The sequence below is a fragment of the Leptonychotes weddellii genome, chromosome 5, assembly GCF_054177405.1.
Source record: "Leptonychotes weddellii isolate Sample4059 chromosome 5, ASM5417740v2, whole genome shotgun sequence".
NCBI classification, from domain to species: domain Eukaryota; kingdom Metazoa; phylum Chordata; class Mammalia; order Carnivora; family Phocidae; genus Leptonychotes; species Leptonychotes weddellii.
The window spans coordinates 72,119,250-72,136,045 of record NC_138373.1 but is presented as its reverse complement, the minus strand read 5'-3'; the positions used below and the strand labels follow the sequence as shown (position 1 = coordinate 72,136,045).

Below are 16,796 nucleotides of genomic sequence, written 5' to 3'. Positions count from 1 at the left end.
GGGATGGGAAAAGCCCTGAGCTTGGGCCAGACGTCCCACCACCATGATGCCGGTTGACAAAGGAGTAGCCTGTGAGCACGCCCCTCCCCATCAGGTTCTTTCTTCCCACCCTCATCTAGCCAGGCAGTCATTTTTATGCACGACTTTATGTGGGGCTCTGGTATGTCTATGGTACAAAAATGTACAGCACTTGATCCCAAAGCCCTCTGAGCAGGAGAGGCGGAGTGGCTTCTTAGTGGAAAGTGTGGTCTTTGAGGTAGAGTCCAGGGGTGGGGTGGTGACCGGCACTCTCGGGGAGAGATTTCCTCTAGGAGAAATGCCAAAGGTCCTGAGTGTCCCTCACACTTCTCTGAAAAGAAAGGAGCTGGGTGTTAGGTCAAGTCAGATGTGGGGTGAAGAGCGAGGCTAAGTGCCCTTCCTTGCCACGGCCCCTGCTCTGGTAGTGCCCTCCTTCTATACTGACTCCGCCCCACCCACATCCTACTCTGGCACCCCCTCCCACTCCATATGGGCCTTCTTTGCTCCCTCCCAGGCCACCTTCCCTTCAGCACTTACGATGTGGACAGGGGGGTGTCCAGCTGTATGATGTAGGGCCCACGCATCCTCTGCAGTTGGCCCCGGGTCAGCTTCCGAGGCTTGCCGTTCCCAGGCTCAGGGATGCCCTCGATCCTTTGGCTGGCCAGTTCTTCCCGGATCTCTCTGAGCATATCCTCAGCCCGGAGGGGGTGGGGGGAGAGGGTGCAGCCAGGTCCCAGGAAGAGGGACCCCTCTTCCTCATCCCCTGAGGACTCCCAGGGGCTTTCCCCAGCAGAGTCTGTGTGGGTCGGGGATGGGGGGAGCTGTCCCCGAAGTCGGGCCCGATGCAAGGTTTCCGCTACCACATTCCCTCCCACTGAGGTCCCATCTTCTTCCTCAGACCAGGTTGGTTGATCTCCCCTGGGAAGGCTGCTTCCTCTTTGGATAACTTCCCTTGGCAGTTCAGGGGTGCTTCGGCGTTGGGGAGCTTGGGGGTTAGGAGGCTGAGGGCGCAGAGGAACATCTCGGAGGTCCAGGGTGGAGAAGGTGAGACGAGGGTCACGTCGAAGGGCCTGTGGGCGCAGATGGCTCACATAGTGGGGCCCCTTGGGGGAGCCTGGGATCAGGGTGCTGTAGCCAGAGTCTGAGGTATCATCTGGTACCAACGGAGAGTCTTCATCTGTGTCTTCTGTCACCACCAGGTGTGGGATGATGGTCGAGAACTCAGGAGTCCTACAAGTAATAGTAATAGTAAATGGTCAGTCCCGTGCTGAAGGGTCAAGTTCAAGTCCAGGAAGTCTCATCCCATCCAGAAATGGCCCCTCCTCCAAACTTACTTCGGTATCGCCTTTACACCATATGATTATTTTCTCATCTTGCTGGCTAGACTGTAGTAAGCTCCTCTAAGGCATTTTAGCCACAGCACTTGGGCCAGGACCTTGTATCAAGCAGGTGCTCAGGTATTTGCTGAAGGGTTCCTGAGCTCCCCTGAGGTTATCCCCCAGTGATGGATCTGTTTTCTCCTTAACCATGCCGCTGAACAGCTGTGTTACTGTGAATGAACCTTTTGCCCTCTCCAGGGATTTGGACTCAATGGATCCCTGCAGCTGGAACATTCTGCAAATCCATACTGGTTTTCCCTCTCCATCCCTGGGCCTGGGGAGCCTGCTCCTCTCAGGGAGCTTTCATTGCTTGCGTCTGTTTCCTTCATCCGGGCAACCGGAGGCTGGCTAACCCCCTAGGCTGTCCCATGTGGCCGTTTGCAGGGCTGGTGCCAAACCTGTTCTACTCCAACCCATACCTGGGTTCCTCGATCTATTCCCAATGCCCCCCAAAACTGTGTTGACATTTCTCTGCCTTGTGGGTTCCTCTTCTCTCTCTCTCCCTTCCCGCAGCTCCCCTACTTTGAGAGACTTGTGGTCCCTGTGGGTCTTACCTCCTTTCTGCGCTGCTCTGAGAGCCCTCCGGGGAAGGCGAGGAGGGCCTGGTGCCTGGGGACTCCTGGTCCTGGTCCCGATAGAGAGCCAGGAGCTCCCTCTTCTGCTGGACATACTCCTCTGCCTTCAGCTTTTGCAGGGTGACCTGGGATGGGCATACTTTCATTAAGAGCTCTCACTTATTGAGACTTACTGTATGCCAGACTGGTGCTAAGTGCTCTACAGACATTATTTCATTTAATCCTCACAGATTCTGAATATATTATGAAGTCTATGAGGCAGATATTATTTGTTATTCCTACTTTGCTACGGAAAAACTCAGGCTACGTAACTGCCAAGGTCATGAAGCAAAGGACGATGGGATGGAGCCAGGATCTGAACTCTCGAGCTGGCCCTGGGGGTGGGTGGGGTGAACAGAAGGCCCCTTTTCCTGCTTGCACAGGTCTTCCTGCTTCTCAAGCCCCCTTTGCAAGCCCTCTATCCAGTCTGTCCCCTCCTTCAGGAAGCCCTCCCTGATAGATGGTGATGGCAATGTAAATGTTCTGAAGGGTGCTGGGCCTCAAGTTGCTCCTGCCACCAGGGTGGACAGGGTCAGGCTTTCTCCTCTGCTGTCCTTCAGAGGTGAAAGCAAGACCATTGCAAGAGGAATAGAGAGAGGGTACACTATATTTTCTGTCTTCTTCCCTCAACATTTTCACAGAGGTACCCTGATAATCAAGTAGTGACATCTGAGAAGTGGCTTATAGGGCACCTCCACATGCATGTGGTCATATGATACATACCATCACCCTGCAGGGTGGACAGCATGGATATTAGCCCATTTTACAGATGAGGAAACAAGACCTAGAGAGACAAAGGCTTTTGCTCAAGGTCCCATGGGAAGAGCAGCAGAACTGGGACTGGGCCTTCTCTTTGAGTCCTGGTTCAGCAACTGCCCTGTTTTTGAAGGGCAGCCTTAAAGGGTAAAGAGTTGCTAAAGGACAACATTTGCCTGGGGAGGGGGAGGGAAGGCAGCAGAACCTGCAGAGAGGTTGAAGGCAGAGGCTGGGCAAAAGGGAGGTGCTGGTGGCAGCTGTGGGCAGCTCTGATATCAGTACTCGCTAGTATGGCCGTGTCATTGTTAAAATATTGGAGTGCTTGCATAACTGGTAAGCAAAGGGCTGCTATCTGAGCCTCCTGCCTCCCTTCCCTAGGGCTACCCCATCCCTCAAGGTCCAGCAGCTAGAGGGATAACATGGCACAGCAGGGGACCTCTAGGACACCCCCCACCCCCAAGATGCTCCACTCTGAGTGGATGATGACCATGCCGTACTGATTGTTAAATATTTTGACTATCTCCCCAGCTTGAGGTGTATGAACCAGCAACTCCTGGACACTTGGACCTTCCCAAAGCCTCTCCAGAAACACAGCCAGTAGCTGGGTCAGGATAAGAGACATGTTGGAAAAATGGATGAACAGGGATAGGAAAATGGCATCAGGTTTATACTGCAAGTTTCCTTTCTCTGGGTCTCCAGTCCCTCAGTCTCATGAGGGACAAAGCAGTGCAAAGATTCTTAGCAGTCTCATAAGACTAGTTAGTTGGCCAGAGCAAGGGATGATGTTGCCTGGGGGTAGGAAACTGGCACACCAGGGCCAGGTCCTATGACCTCCTCCCTCCTCTCCAATGTGGGATGGAACAAGAAATAAGGACGGTGGGCGGAGTCATTCTTGGGGCCAGGGTGGAGCTGGAGCAGCCTGCTTGTCGGGCTGAGATGCCATGCCCTTGGCCCCACATGACCCAAGTTCAATTGAGTGTTTGGGAAGTCCAGGATAGGAATGGTGTGTGGAAGGAAAGAACTGGAAGGGAGGGGTTGGGGTAGTACAAGTATGTCCACTAAACGTGCCCCTGGCCCAACCGTAGGAAAAGGCAGGGAGGGAGGGGACTTCAGGCACCAGGGAATGGGGCTATTTGAGGTCCTCCAAGACACCCCAAAGCCTCTCCAGCAACACTGGGAGGATCTTCTCAGCTTGGGTAAGAGGAGAGACAAGTTGGGAAGGGAAGAGGAAATTGGTGCCTGAGCCAAAATGTGACCCCTCCACAAAGCCAAGAAGAGGAAGGGAGGGCTCCCCCAGCAGGATTCTTGTCCTTTGCTCTGGTGGAGAACACAGCCTTGACAGGAAACGCCTCTTCTTCCCGCTGCTGCCTCTGGGGTTGCTCCTCGATTCATCTGCTCCTCCCAAAGTTCCCCAAGTGGAATAACACGGATCTCTCAAGGTGCCCACGGACTCTGAACAGCAGCTGTGAGGCCTTTCCCCAGTCAGCTATACATAGCCCTGCCCTGGCGCCACTGACCACCGCTGTCTTTTAATGGTGACAATAACAAACATTTATGGAGCGCCCATTAAGTCCTGGGCCTTGTGCCAAGCAGCAACAATAATTGTCCCATCTCTCCTGCATGGTAGTGCCCACTATCACTGCAATTCCCCAGATGGTGACTGGGGTTGGAAAGATGACATAACTCCTGTAAGAACACAGATAACAGGTGAGAGCTGGGCTCCGGCTATTCCCTCAGCTGCCTGCTTCAGTCTCCCCTCCGGTCATTTTTGGACCTCTGTCTCTGACAGCTTTTTTTGTTCCCATCACTGGTTCCTTTTTCCTCTTCCCAGTCCCTAAGCATGGGCATTTCCCAGGTTTAGTCTGTCTTCCTTGGAGAAGCTCATTTTTTCCCCTGAAAGTTTAAGCTACCCAGGCTAGACCTGTGGGGAATAAATCTACACCTACATTTCTGTGAGGGGGAGAAAGCAACAGTCTCATCCCCGGGTGGTTGCTCTATCAAGGGGACCAACAGATATTCTATTGCTCCCATCAGTTTACAAAGACTGGTGGCAACTGAGAGCAGTTTTCTTTAAGAATTCGGTGTGAGACAATAGCAGGACAAACTAATTTCAGTTTCTTTGTTCTTTGTTTTGCTAAGCGAGGCCAGGGAGCTGGTGCACTGCTTGGTTATGTATCAGAAGTGACTTCCCTTCCCCTGTTAACCAGGAGTGAGACTTCTGAAGGTGAATTAGTTGGAATAAAATCCTAACAGTTTGTAGTGGTCCCCTGGGGGTCCTAAAGGGAGGTGGGAGGGGGGTGTCATCTTGGGACTGGGAACCAAAGGAAGAAGAAAAAGTTCTGACAGTGGGGTGGTGAAGGAAAGGGGCTCCAGTAAGGGTCCCCCGCCTGCTGCCCTGGGGAGCCCTGTGGCTTGTTTAGGTATTCAAGGAAGTGGCAGTCCAGTAGAGCTGAAAGGCACAAGATCTTGAGGTTCTGTCTTTCATTTATTCTTTTTTTTTTTAAATGGCAAAATCCTCATATTTATTTTTTACTCTCCTAATTCATAGTTTTAAATACACTATTTAAACAGAGACTAAGCTCTGACTTTCCTTTTCTTAAATAAGCTCTCCACATTATGATATGGTATTATAGGAAAGATTGCAGGAAGAATGCTTAAAATTGTTTAAAGGACAAACTATTTTCACAAGTTCCAGAAGCCCGAATGACCTAATGTGCTAATGACAAATCATTATTATCTATTCATTAAAGCAAGCCCTATGAGAACCACCAATTTGATTTAAACTGTAAAAATAATGAAGTTACATTCTTTAGAAATAGTCTTTCCTTGTTCAAAACGCCCTTTTGGTAATTGAGGTATAATTGACATATAACATTATATTAGTTTCAGGTGTACAGAGTAATGATCCACTATTGGTATATGTTACAAAATAATCACCTCGGTAAGTCTAGTTAACATCTATCACCATACACTTTACAAAAAAAATTTTTTTTTCTCTTGTGGTAAGAACTTTTAAGATCTATTCTCTTAGCAACTTTCGTAGTTCATCCTTTGTCCCCACCTGAAGCCCAGGGCTATAGTTCTATCCTTCCCAAAGCCCCTAAGATATCTCCACTTGGCTGTCCCCCACTACATCATTTTCAAAGTGCTTTCGCTTAAAACTGAATAGTACCCCAGACCCACCCCTCCCAGGAAGCAACATCTAACCCAACAGCTTTCTCTCTTTGTAAGATTTCGTTTTACTCAGGGGTTCCATTGCCAAAGCGATCTTTCAAATCTTCCTAACCTGTGACCTGCATTGGGAGCATTTACCTAGAGCTGGGCAGTAGGCTGCCTGTTTAATTAGAATGACTTCCTTGACTCTTCCCCATGAGGCAAGGACTGTTATTATTTGTGTGTGTGTGGGGGGCACATAACTCACCCAACGTCACCCAGCTAGGAAGAGGTAGAATGGGTGTCTGAACCAGTTCTTACGTTCAGTATGGGCTCTTAACCACAGTCTCCCAAAGGCTCACCTCTTTCTTCTTCTTTAGTTCCTTTCTCTACCTCCACCCCCACACATTTTTTTTCCCCTGTTTTGCAACATGTCCCTAAGAACATGGCACTAAACCTCTGTTTTTCACACCCGAACTAGTACAGTAAATCTCCTGCCACCAGTCTCTGCCCCCTCCAGCCCACCTATCACCCTGCCAGCTGTCAATTCAAGACGAACACACTGATTTCACCATGGCATTCCCTTGCTCAAGAATCCATGGTGGCTCTCTCTTGTCAACCCATTCAATTCAACCTCGTCCTGTCCACCCTTTTCTGTAGCTTTTGGGGGTCCTGTAGAACCTGGCCTCTCATCACTTGCTCACATAAACCCTTTGCTCCTGACTTAGACAGACACAGTCCCTGTCCCCCAGATAATCCAACCCAACTGCTCCCTTGATTTTTCTGCTCATGGTCTTCCCTAGCCTTAAAAGGCCAATTTAAATCTTTACTCTTTGGTCATTCTGCTTCTATGGTGGTTTGAATAGTGGCCCCAGAAAGATATGTCTAGGTCCTCACCCCCAGAACCTGTGATTGTGACCTTGTTTGGAAAAAGGGTCTTTTCAGATGTGCAAAGATCTTCAGTTAAGGATCTCAAGATGAGACCATCCTGGATTTAGGGTGGGCTCTAAATCTAATGACTGGTGTCTGCATAAGAGACCCGGGTGGGAGATTTGGACACAGAGACATACAGAGAAGAAGGCCACATGAAGACAGAGGCAGAGACTGGAGTGAGACAGTCACAAGCTGAGGAACCCCTGAAGCCACCAGAAGCCGGAAGACGCAAGGAAGGATTCTCCCCTAGAGTCTTGGAGAGGAAATGTGGGCTTGCTGACACTTTGATTTTCAACTTCTGGCTTCCAGAAATGTGAGAGAATACGTTTCTGTTGCTTTAAGCCATTAAGTTTCTGGTAACTAATACAGCTCTATTTGGATCTCTTGAATTCTTCTAGCTTTTATCACATAAATCTGCCCTGTTAAATACCTTCACTTGTTCCTCGTCATCTATAGGACAAAGTTCAAGTTCCTTAGCATAGCATCCAGTAGTAGGCATGATCTGGTAGTACCTACCTCCCAGCCTCTCTGCCACTATACCTGACCTTGGACTTTATATCCTGGTAATATAAACTACTAGGCCAGTGGTTCTCTCAACACACATGATGTTTCATGTTTCCCACATTTGCACATTCTGCTTCTCCATTTGGAATACCCTTCTTTCCCATCCTTGTTCCCCTAACGAACTCCTAGATATCCCCACAAATGGTGCTCAGACAATAGCCGCCTGTGAAGGGGTCTCAGCATCCATCCCTCTGCATTGTCTCTTTCCCAACCAACCCACCAGACAGAATGAAAATCTCCCTTCTCGGCCATAGTTCCAGTCTGTGTACAGGTTTCTATTATTTGTATACTAACATGTCTAGCTAGGCTGCACTGCATGTTCCCTGAGGGGAGGGATGGTGCTTTATTCTTTTCTGAGTCCCTAGCACCCAGCCAGTGCCTCCACCTAGCAAGTGCTCCACTGATGTTGAATGGAAGACAAAGTCCAGAGGACCATTGTTTCAGGGTGTAAAAACCTTTAGGGGATGCTGTCTTGGGCTCTCCCAGTGACTGGCACAGTCGCTGGCCAAAGGCTTTCTTTCATGCTCTTATGGATGGTCAAGGCTGTGTCTCCCTCCTGAGGGGCTGAACCAGACTCAACTTGCATCTACCCCAGGGGCTGAACCAGAGTCAACCTGCATCCATCCCAGCCTCTTTCTCTCCCTCCTTCCCTCTTGTGCTCCCATCTCTGACCTCTGAGGAGCCCCCCAGCCCTCCCCACTTCTGGCTTCCACACACCTGGGCCTGCTGAGTCTTCTCTAACCACTGGGCACGGTCTGCAGCACTGGGACAGTGCACGATGAGGGCACTGGAGACACAGTGGAATTCAGTGAGATGGATCACCAGGAAGCTGTCTGCGTGGAGAAGAAGGTCCGTTCAAGAGCTAGACCTTATTTGATGCCCATCCTGGCTGCTCCTTCCCCTCGCCAAGAGGAAAGGAGAAGGGAAAGGCCCCCACAGGAGAGACGTACTAGGGTCTCGTAGTGGTTGGCACACAAGCTTCTCCAGCATGAGTGGGGGGCGGATGACCTTGGCTTTGTCTGCCTTGCGTTGGGGCTTGGTCACCAGGAGCACGTCAGAGAAGAGGAAGAGGTACACGTCCAGCTGGGAGGGCATGTGTAGGAGAACGAGACAAGGGTCAGCTGGAGCAGGGGAGGGTGGGACACGGATCAGGCTCCTGTGTGGTGTGTGTGCACGTGTGCACATGCGCACAACTGTGGGTGCTAGGGCTGGAAGGGGTGTCCTTTCGGGCCCGTCTCTCGCTTCACAGGCAGGGACCATGGCTGACTCAGGGGCGTACAAACAACCAGAGCTTACCACGCCATGTCCTCCTCCCAACGCACACAGACACAGACAGACAGAGAGAGACACACACACATAAACACACCTCTTTGCCCATTTCCAGCTTTTCCGACTTGTATTCTGTCTCCCGGCATCCCTCTCTTCTCTTCAATCTACCTCCCATTTTCTCCGAGCTTCCCCACAGCCCCTCACCTTTCCTTCTCGCCCCTCCTTCACTCGCACGGGTCCCTCCAGCAGCAGCTGCCTGGTGTGCTCAGAAGCAACCCCCAGCACGGGGGACATCAGGTCCAGGGTGCAGAACGGACGCAGGTTCTGAGGGACACGGGGTGGGGAGGATCATGGGGCCGGGCAGGGCTGCCTCCCCCTCCCAGCCACGGTGGTTCTCTGTTCTGTCGCCGGCATCTTCCCGCCTCATCCTTGCCCTCTTGGAGGGAGAGGGAGCATCCAGTACCTCCTTCTCAGTCTCTGGAACACCACCCCTTAGGCCCTCCTCATGGGGAAGGAGTGATGCGCACGGTCCCTCTGTGGCCGCTCTGCCCCTTACCCTCCAGGCCGCTGCTTCATTGTTCCCCTGGGGACCTTGCTTGTTCGGAGCCTCCTTCCCTCTGCCCTCCCTCACCTTCTCCACCTCCTCACTGGACGGCTCCAGCACTTCGTAGGGCCCGATGCGTTGGGCTGCAGCCACCAGGCTCTCCTGCTCTTCGCCCTGGCGGACCTGTTGATTGATGTGTCGCAGGAATGACTCCACAGCGGCAATCTAGGTGACGGGCGGGGTGTGGAAGGAGGAACAGCTCAGCTCCTTACCCTGTACGTCTCCCCGTGTCCATGACAACGTGGGCAGCCAGCCGGTGCCACGCTGCCACATACATAGGAGGAAAGAGACCCTTAAGAATTTCTGGAAATCAGTCCCTGGCTCCCAAGGGCATGGCCCTGCCAGGCCACCTACCATGGCGTTCAGGGCCTCTCGGGTGCATGCCTCAGGACTCTTCTTAAGCACAGCCTGGAGCAGCAGTGGGTACTTGGTGATGCGCTGGTGGGGTTTGATGAGCAGGTCACCCAGCGTCTGCCTCCCCGCGAGCTTGTGCTTCTCACACCACTGCCAGCAGAGGGGGGCAGGGGGTCAGGAGTCTGCCAGCCCCCTGCTGCCCCATTCCAGTGACGGACTCGGCCTCGGACCCAGCTGGCGATCAGGGATGACCTGGTTGTCTAGGGCCTGCCCCAGCCCCCTTCCCAGGCACCCCCTCTCCCACCTGCACAAAGGCATGGAAGAGAGGATTATTGTCTTGCTGCTCCCGGGCGTAAGCCATGGTCTGCTTCACTTGTAGGCAGTACTGGACATAGGGCTGGAACCGCTGGCTGAACTGAGGGACAGAGATGGGCAGGCAGGGGTAAGAAGGTCATGAAATCCGGCCTCCAGCTGCAGAGCATGGGGGGCAGTGGGGAGAGAGCCTCTCACTGACCCTTAGTCCAGCTCCTGCCAATCCCTACTCCCCATGACGCTCTCCCCAACCTGTGACTGCCAGTCCCTCTCTCTGGATTCCAGGGAGAAACTGAGGTCCCAGGAGGCAGACCCACTGCCACTCTCTGAGTCCCCATGCACAGCCCTTGCTGTGCCCTGCCGCTCTGGGGACGTACTCTCCCATCATCAATAATTCAGCTGGAATGTTTTCAGGACACTGCAGGTCCCATTTCACACAGGTGGTGGGGCTAGTGACCTGAGGCTTGCCCAGAAGCCCTGTTCCTGGGGAAGGGGCCTGCCTATGGCTCCCAGGAGATGAGCCCCCCACCTCTGTACCCCATTCCAGCTCTGCAAGGCCCACGTCTTCCTGGTTGGGTAAAATTGTGGAAGAAAGTCTGACCCCAGGCCTCTTGCTTTCTCTTATCACATTTCTCCATGCTCGGGGTGCTCTGGAGCCTTTTATGCCCCTTCCCCCAGTCACCTGGGGGATGCCTTGCTTAGGCCCCATTCTTCTCCCAGCTGTTTGGCAATGCATCTCTGGCCAAGAAGTAAGATTTTATAGTTAAGAGATTAGGTATAACCCTTCCCTGAGATAGCTGTGTTTCATTTCAAAAGAGTCACCAAAAGACCAAAGAACTTTTGGGACAGAGATCATACCTGTGGAATGAAGGGCAGGAGGTGAGGTGATATTCTGGGGTGGGGGCTGTGCTCTCAGACCCCCTCAAGTCACAGAAGAGTTCAAGGGGCAGAGGCACACCCTGCAGACAGGACCTCTCTGGGCGTTCCCATGGCCCTTTGCCATGTCTCACCGTCAAGAAGCCATTTTGCAGGCTGACAGGGTCCAGAGGCTGGCCTGAGGCTCGAGTCGCCCCCAGGGTGGGTCCCAGCACCTCCTCCCAAAAGCTCTTGTGGGCTCGAATCAGGCTGGGGACATTTCCAAACAGGGTCTCAGCTGATACCTGGAGGATGGAGCAGAACTTAGCCATAAGCCTTGGCAGGTCACCGTCAGGCAGCCCTGGCTGTGGACAGGCAAGGACCCACAGGCTTGGCTGGCAGAGGGTGGGGTCAGGATGAAACTTGCAGGGGAGCTGAGAGATCTAAGGGGCTGGGGCTCTCCCTTCTATTCCTCCGGCACTTGGGCTGAGCTCTGCTGAGTCTGGAAAAGAGGAGAGGCCAGCCTGCTTGGGGTCTAGAGCAGGAAGGGGAGTAGGAGGGCAGGGGGTGTCCTGGAAAATGGGGTCAAGGGAATTCAGGCAGAGCAGCCTGGGAGGCTCTCTGGGAGCCCACCTCCACTCCGCGGCCTCAGAGCTTGGGATGTGCCAGCTCCTCCTGAGCACCCACTCACCTCGGTCAGCAGTCCCACTCGCTGCAAGTTCAGCAGGCCGGTGGCCAGGAGCTGGAAGCAGGGAAGGCCAAGGGTGTCAGCACCTGACCTCCTCTGGGGACCCCAACCTAGCCCTTCAACGTGTCCCCTCGGCTTTGCCACTGCTAACCTGCCTCCCAAGATCCCCAGCAGGTCTCCAATGGGAGGATCTCTTGGTTATCTGTCCCCACTTTCCCCCCACCCCCCTCCATGGTCCTTCTTTCCTGGCCTGGGAGGAGTGGGGGACCATGCAAGGGAGATGGGTGGATGGCTGAGGTGGGGGCCTGGCCCAGAGCTGGGGGAAGCTCACATCAGTCATGATCCTGAGCTTCCGCACGTAGATCAGCTCGGTGGTCAGCAGCTCCCAAAGCGCTTCCTGTTGGTGGCAAAGCTCTCGGCTCATCTCCTGCAGTGGGGACAGCCCTGGTTCAGTTGGGGAATCATGACAAGAATGGCAGCTGCCACCTGTTTAAATGCTACTAGATCTACTTCACAGACGATGACCTTTTAATCCCCAAGTGTGTAGGTGGTGTTATCCCCATTTTACAGATGAAGCAACTGAGGCCCAGAGAGGTTTCCTGTTGCCATCAAGGTGTCACTAGTAAGTGGCAGAACCAGGAGTTGAACCTAGAGCAAGATGTCTCCAAATGCTTTCCCCACGTGACACCACTTCCCAAGGCCTTTCCCCCGTCCAGGGTGGAGGTGAGGTGTATGTGTGTGTCTATGACACCGCAGGGCCAGACGCTGTGTTCCAGGCCCACCTTGTGCCCAGGCACCAGCTCCTTCCAGGACTTCTCAATGACCAGGCCGCTGTCTCTGCCCTCTCCTATCTCCCAGTGCCGCCGGTCCTCAGGGGGCAGGTGGGGCATCCCAAACATGCTGAATGTATGCAGCCTCACCTCCAGCTGGTGGGCCTTGGTGACTTCCTGGGGGAGCCGAAAAGGGGATCAGTCCTGGCCATGGCCTGGGCACGCAGACCCCTGGCCTGGGGATGGCTGTGTGCGTGTGCACGTGTGTGTGTGTGCACGCGCGTGCGCATGCATGTATGTCTGGGAATGGGAGGTGGCAAGTAGCACTGTCTGTGAGTGGGGACACGGAAGCCTGGGGGACAGGGGAAAGGGCGTTGCTGGAACACGGGTGGAGAGACACCTTGGCCTGCAGAAAGGTGCGTGACAAAGGAGTCTGACCTAGGCTCCCTGACCAGAAAGATACTTTCCAGGGCTCTCCTGAGACAGAACCCTTCAGAGGGACCTGTGGGTGGAGACCAGGGGACCTGCGGTCTCAGGTGACATTTTGACATTTGCCTATAAAACGGACATTTTTATGTGGCAGCATGGCTTGCAGATGCATCCCTGAGAGGGTCTCTCCACAGAACCGAATCCCACTTCTTGGAGGGCCTGGCCATGCTCTCTGCTTTGATCATCTGTGGAGGACACTACAACTCGGACTGTGAGCACGGGGATGGGAGAAGGAGGGCCCCTTACCTTGAGTTTGGGGGAGTGTGGTGGGCCAGCCCCAAAATGGCCTCCATGCCACTTCTCAGGCTCTGGTTCTCGCAACTTCAGGGGAGACACGGCTCGGACCTGGCCAGAGCCCTTGGCAAAGTGGACGTAGCCATGGAGGCGTCGGCGACTGGGATCCTGGAGGAGGAGGAAGAGCAGGGTAAGCTCTCAGGGGGCCTCCCTTCTCCCAGAAGTCCCAGAGAGGTAGTGAGGGCTGGGCTTGACTCCAGATGGTGTCCCCTACCCCTGCAAGTGGGGCCTGCTCACCCTCCCCTGAAAACCAGTTTGGGGTGAGTCACTCCTGCTCTGAGTCACAGCAGCGGCTGCCAGGGAGGCCAAGCTGAGCTGGGCAGGGGCACGCCAACTTGGCCCCCCTAGTGGGCCCTGGGGCTGAAGTGGGGCCTCCTCCAGAGCAGGAGCACAGGTACCTACACGCCCGGGCTCTAGCGTGGACAGCCCCCAGGATCCGCCCACTTACACATGTGCTCCCTGTCCCGCGGGCCTGCATGCACAAGGCACAGTGCGTGCTGCATTCTGGGTCCCTCCCAGCTTCCCCTGCGTGGGAACGGCTTCCCTTGCACGTGGGGATGAGGGGACGCACGTGTGCGGCTTCCTCCCCAGGGGCGTGCGGCCTGTGTCCTTTCCAGTTGGGAGTGGCTGTGCTTCCTCATGAGAGACCGACACCACAGCCACAAGTCTCCTCCTGGGCAGGCCTGGTCACATTCCGTGATCTGCCTGTGGCCTGACTAAACACCACATACTTCCTAGTCTCCCTTCCTGCCCTCGGCCTGGGAGAGTCCCCAGCTGTCCTCCCGGTCTCCCACGGCCAAATCCTCTTCCAGGAAAGCAGGGGATACCCCGAACGGGAAGCAGAACTGTCCTCAAGGTGAAGGAGAAGCTTGGAGGCTGAGGGAAAGACTGCACGGCCTCCACACCCCTTTCCTTGGTCAGCATTTGAGGCAGGCCAGGAGGGTGGAGCTGTGGGGAAGCCAAGGCAGGCCCCTCACCCCTCCCCACTTGAAGAGTAGGGACACCCTGAACTTTTGCTCTTCCTTCAGTGCTGACTCAGAGGGAGCAGGTCTCAGGGAGCCCACAGGCTCCTCCCAACTAGAGGCTGGAGTCTGGGAGGTGCCCATCCCAGTGGGTGGCACACTCCCCGCTCTCTCCCTAACCACCCACCCCCCACCCCCCCGCTCCAGGCCTCAGACCTGTCTAACAGCACCACCTCCGAGGGCCTGGCTTCACCCATCTGCCTGGGATGGGTGTGGAGTCCTGGGAGCCTAGCCCAACATGGCCCTCCTGTCCCTCGCAACCCAGGAAAGAAGGCAGGGGTGAGGGACAGGAATAGAGCATCCCATGAAGCTGGAAGACAGACTTGAAAGCCTTGCTATCCTCCCTCCTGCCCCATGCAGGTCACTTTTGGGGCAGCCTGGACTAACCAGCCCAGGGCCTCCTCGGGAATGGAGACTGCCAGCAGAGCCCTGGTTGGAGGCCTGATGCCGGCCCCCGTAAGTCTCAATGAGGGACGCCACAAGTCCTTGGAGGGGACCCTCATCTGGAGGAGAAAAGGTCTGCATCTCTTCTTTCCTGGGTCACCTCTGAAGGGTCATAGCTTCAATATCCAGGAGAAAAGGGTCCCCTGAGGCTGCAAAGAGAAAATAAAGGAATGGAAGGGCCAGCCTTGATCAGTGGGTGGCACCAGGTTGGGGACCAAGAGGCGGAGGGGGGAAGGGAAAGGTGATGGAGTGGGGGAGGAAGGGCCAAGGGCTTGTCACTTACTGCGGGAGCACAGCAACCTATCTGTGACTTGGTGGGGGTAGGGTATGACCCCGCATGCTGGGGAGAAAACCCCTTGGAGCTATGCGTCCTCCCTTACATGTATGCACATTTGGTGTACAAGCTTCCTCACGGGCCTCAAAGGATGCTGTAGTCCTCGGAGTAGCTGGGAGCAAGGGTCACAGGCAGGTCCCCAGGCTTCCTGGGTGTCCTTCCTTCCCATGCACCGAGCCACACCCTTCTCGTAGCCTAGGGAAAAGCTGCTGGGAGGCATGGGGTGGGGGCATGCTGGAGACTGTACCACCTGCCCACTATTTTTGTACAGCCCCGAAGCTAAGAATGCTTTTTATGTGTTTAAATCGTTGGAAAAAAATCAAAAGAAGAATAATATTCCACAACACATGGAAAGTATATAAAATTCAAATCTCAGGGTCCATAAATAAAGTTTTATTGGAACACAGCCACATTTACACCTTTCCAACTGTCTACCACTGCTTTCTTGCTAGGTGTGACAGAGACTGTCTCTATAGACGTCCAGTCTAAAATATTTACTATCTGGCCCTTTACTGAAAGCTTGCCCGCCCCTTACCTGGACCCTCCTCACAGACAGGGAGGTGAGGGAGGACAGCTATCAGGCCGCTGGGCTGAGAGACAGCAGGCTATGTTTGGTCTTCCCCAGCCTCTGGGAACACTCCACGGAGCTGGGAGCCAGGTCGGGGGCTCCATCCCTTCCCCTTAAACCTGGATAGAGGACCCACCCTTTGAGTGGGCAGGGCCTGGAGAGCAGAGGCCTCCTAAGCAGGTGCTTGTCCCCCCTCAGATGGCCTGAGGCCCCTGCTCAGCCCTCCCCTTACTTTTCTCTGATTTCTGAGCGAAAAGAGGAAAAAGTCCATTGTCTCCCCGGGCCCCTCCCAATAATCCTCCCTCCGAGGGCTGCCTCCCCTCCTTCTCCCTTTCCCTCGCCCTGGTCCTTTCCGAGCTCGGACGCCGGCTGGCCTTCCCCTCTAGCCCCCGCGCCGCCCGCACCGGCCCCAGCCCCCCTGCCCGCCCCGCCCCAGTCCGCCCGGCCCCGCGGCCGCTCACCTGTGTCCGCAGGTGTCCCGGCGCCCGCGCTGCCGACCCCCGCCCGCGGGGCTCCCGGTCGCCGACGGCTCCCCCGGCAATGCCAGCCCCGCTGCCCGGGCTGGATCTGGGACCGAGCGGCCCGTGGGACCCGGGGCAGCGCAGGACCGGGCCGGGAGGGAAGGTGGAGGGAGAGGGGCGGGGACGTGGGCTGGCACCGCCCTCTCACCGCGGGTGCCGGACCCGGCCTCGCTGTGCGGGCGCCCGTGGGGCCCTGGGGACGGAGGGTCCCGTGCCCGGGACGCAGCCGCCACCCTCCCCCGACGAGGAGAGCTCCCTGCGCAGGGCTCCCCTTCCCCTCCCTCCTTCGCACCTGAACTCACCAGCCACCTGGCCGGGGCGGAAGGCCGGGAACCGCGCGCCGCCCCGGCGCCCTTCCCCTCCTGGCCAGATCCCTTCCAGGTACCAGAGGAATGAGGCACAAATGCGAGGCTGGGCGTCGCGGGAGGAGGCGGTGCGGGTAATGACCCGGTGATCTCTGGTGCCACCTTGCTTTCAGGTGCAGTGAGTGGCCGGCTCTCCCCTCCTCCCCCCTGCCTAAGGGGAGTGGGACTGCCAGCGGAAAGGGCACAGGGGCCACAGTACCCTGGGGCCCTCACACGGATTCTCTGGCTGAGTCAGTCCAAAGTGTGACCCTTATCTCTCACATGGCTGCCCTGGCCATCGGGTGGAAGGCTCTCTCTGGACTTTGCCTTTGCTCCAGGGATGGCACCGGGTGCCAAGCTGAGACCTGACCCAACGCCTCTCCCACTCCTGAGACCGGGGGTGGGAGGACAGGGGTGTCAGTTGGGGGCATCCCCACACTTCACTGGCAGATGGGCTTCGCCTACAGTGAGGGTGCCATCCCAGCACCCACGGGGGCTGCTGACATAGACA

The 16,796-nt window shown here is 55.4% G+C and overlaps 1 protein-coding gene across 5 annotated transcripts; it reads right to left on the bottom strand.

The window, feature by feature from the left end:
• Positions 1–127: 127 nt before the first annotated feature.
• Positions 128–16,017, bottom strand: PLEKHG6 (pleckstrin homology and RhoGEF domain containing G6). Of its 5 annotated transcripts, XM_081821093.1 has the most exons (17): positions 15,882–16,017; positions 15,388–15,539; positions 14,462–14,667; positions 13,005–13,160; positions 12,282–12,446; positions 11,831–11,926; positions 11,503–11,553; positions 10,967–11,116; positions 9,949–10,059; positions 9,645–9,794; positions 9,318–9,455; positions 8,891–9,010; positions 8,368–8,500; positions 8,135–8,250; positions 1,952–2,097; positions 556–1,248; positions 128–349 (listed from the first exon to the last, which is right to left on the bottom strand). In XM_081821093.1, exons 3-17 carry the CDS (start codon positions 14,597–14,599, stop codon positions 340–342), a joined length of 2,373 nt encoding a protein of 790 aa, XP_081677219.1. In that variant the 5' UTR covers positions 14,600–14,667; positions 15,388–15,539; positions 15,882–16,017; the 3' UTR covers positions 128–339. The 5 variants fall into 5 exon arrangements, with proteins under 5 accessions (XP_081677219.1, XP_081677221.1, XP_081677220.1 ...); XM_081821095.1 differs by lacking the exon at positions 12,282–12,446; XM_081821094.1 differs by lacking the exon at positions 15,388–15,539.
• Between the last annotated feature and the right edge of the window lie 779 nt (positions 16,018–16,796).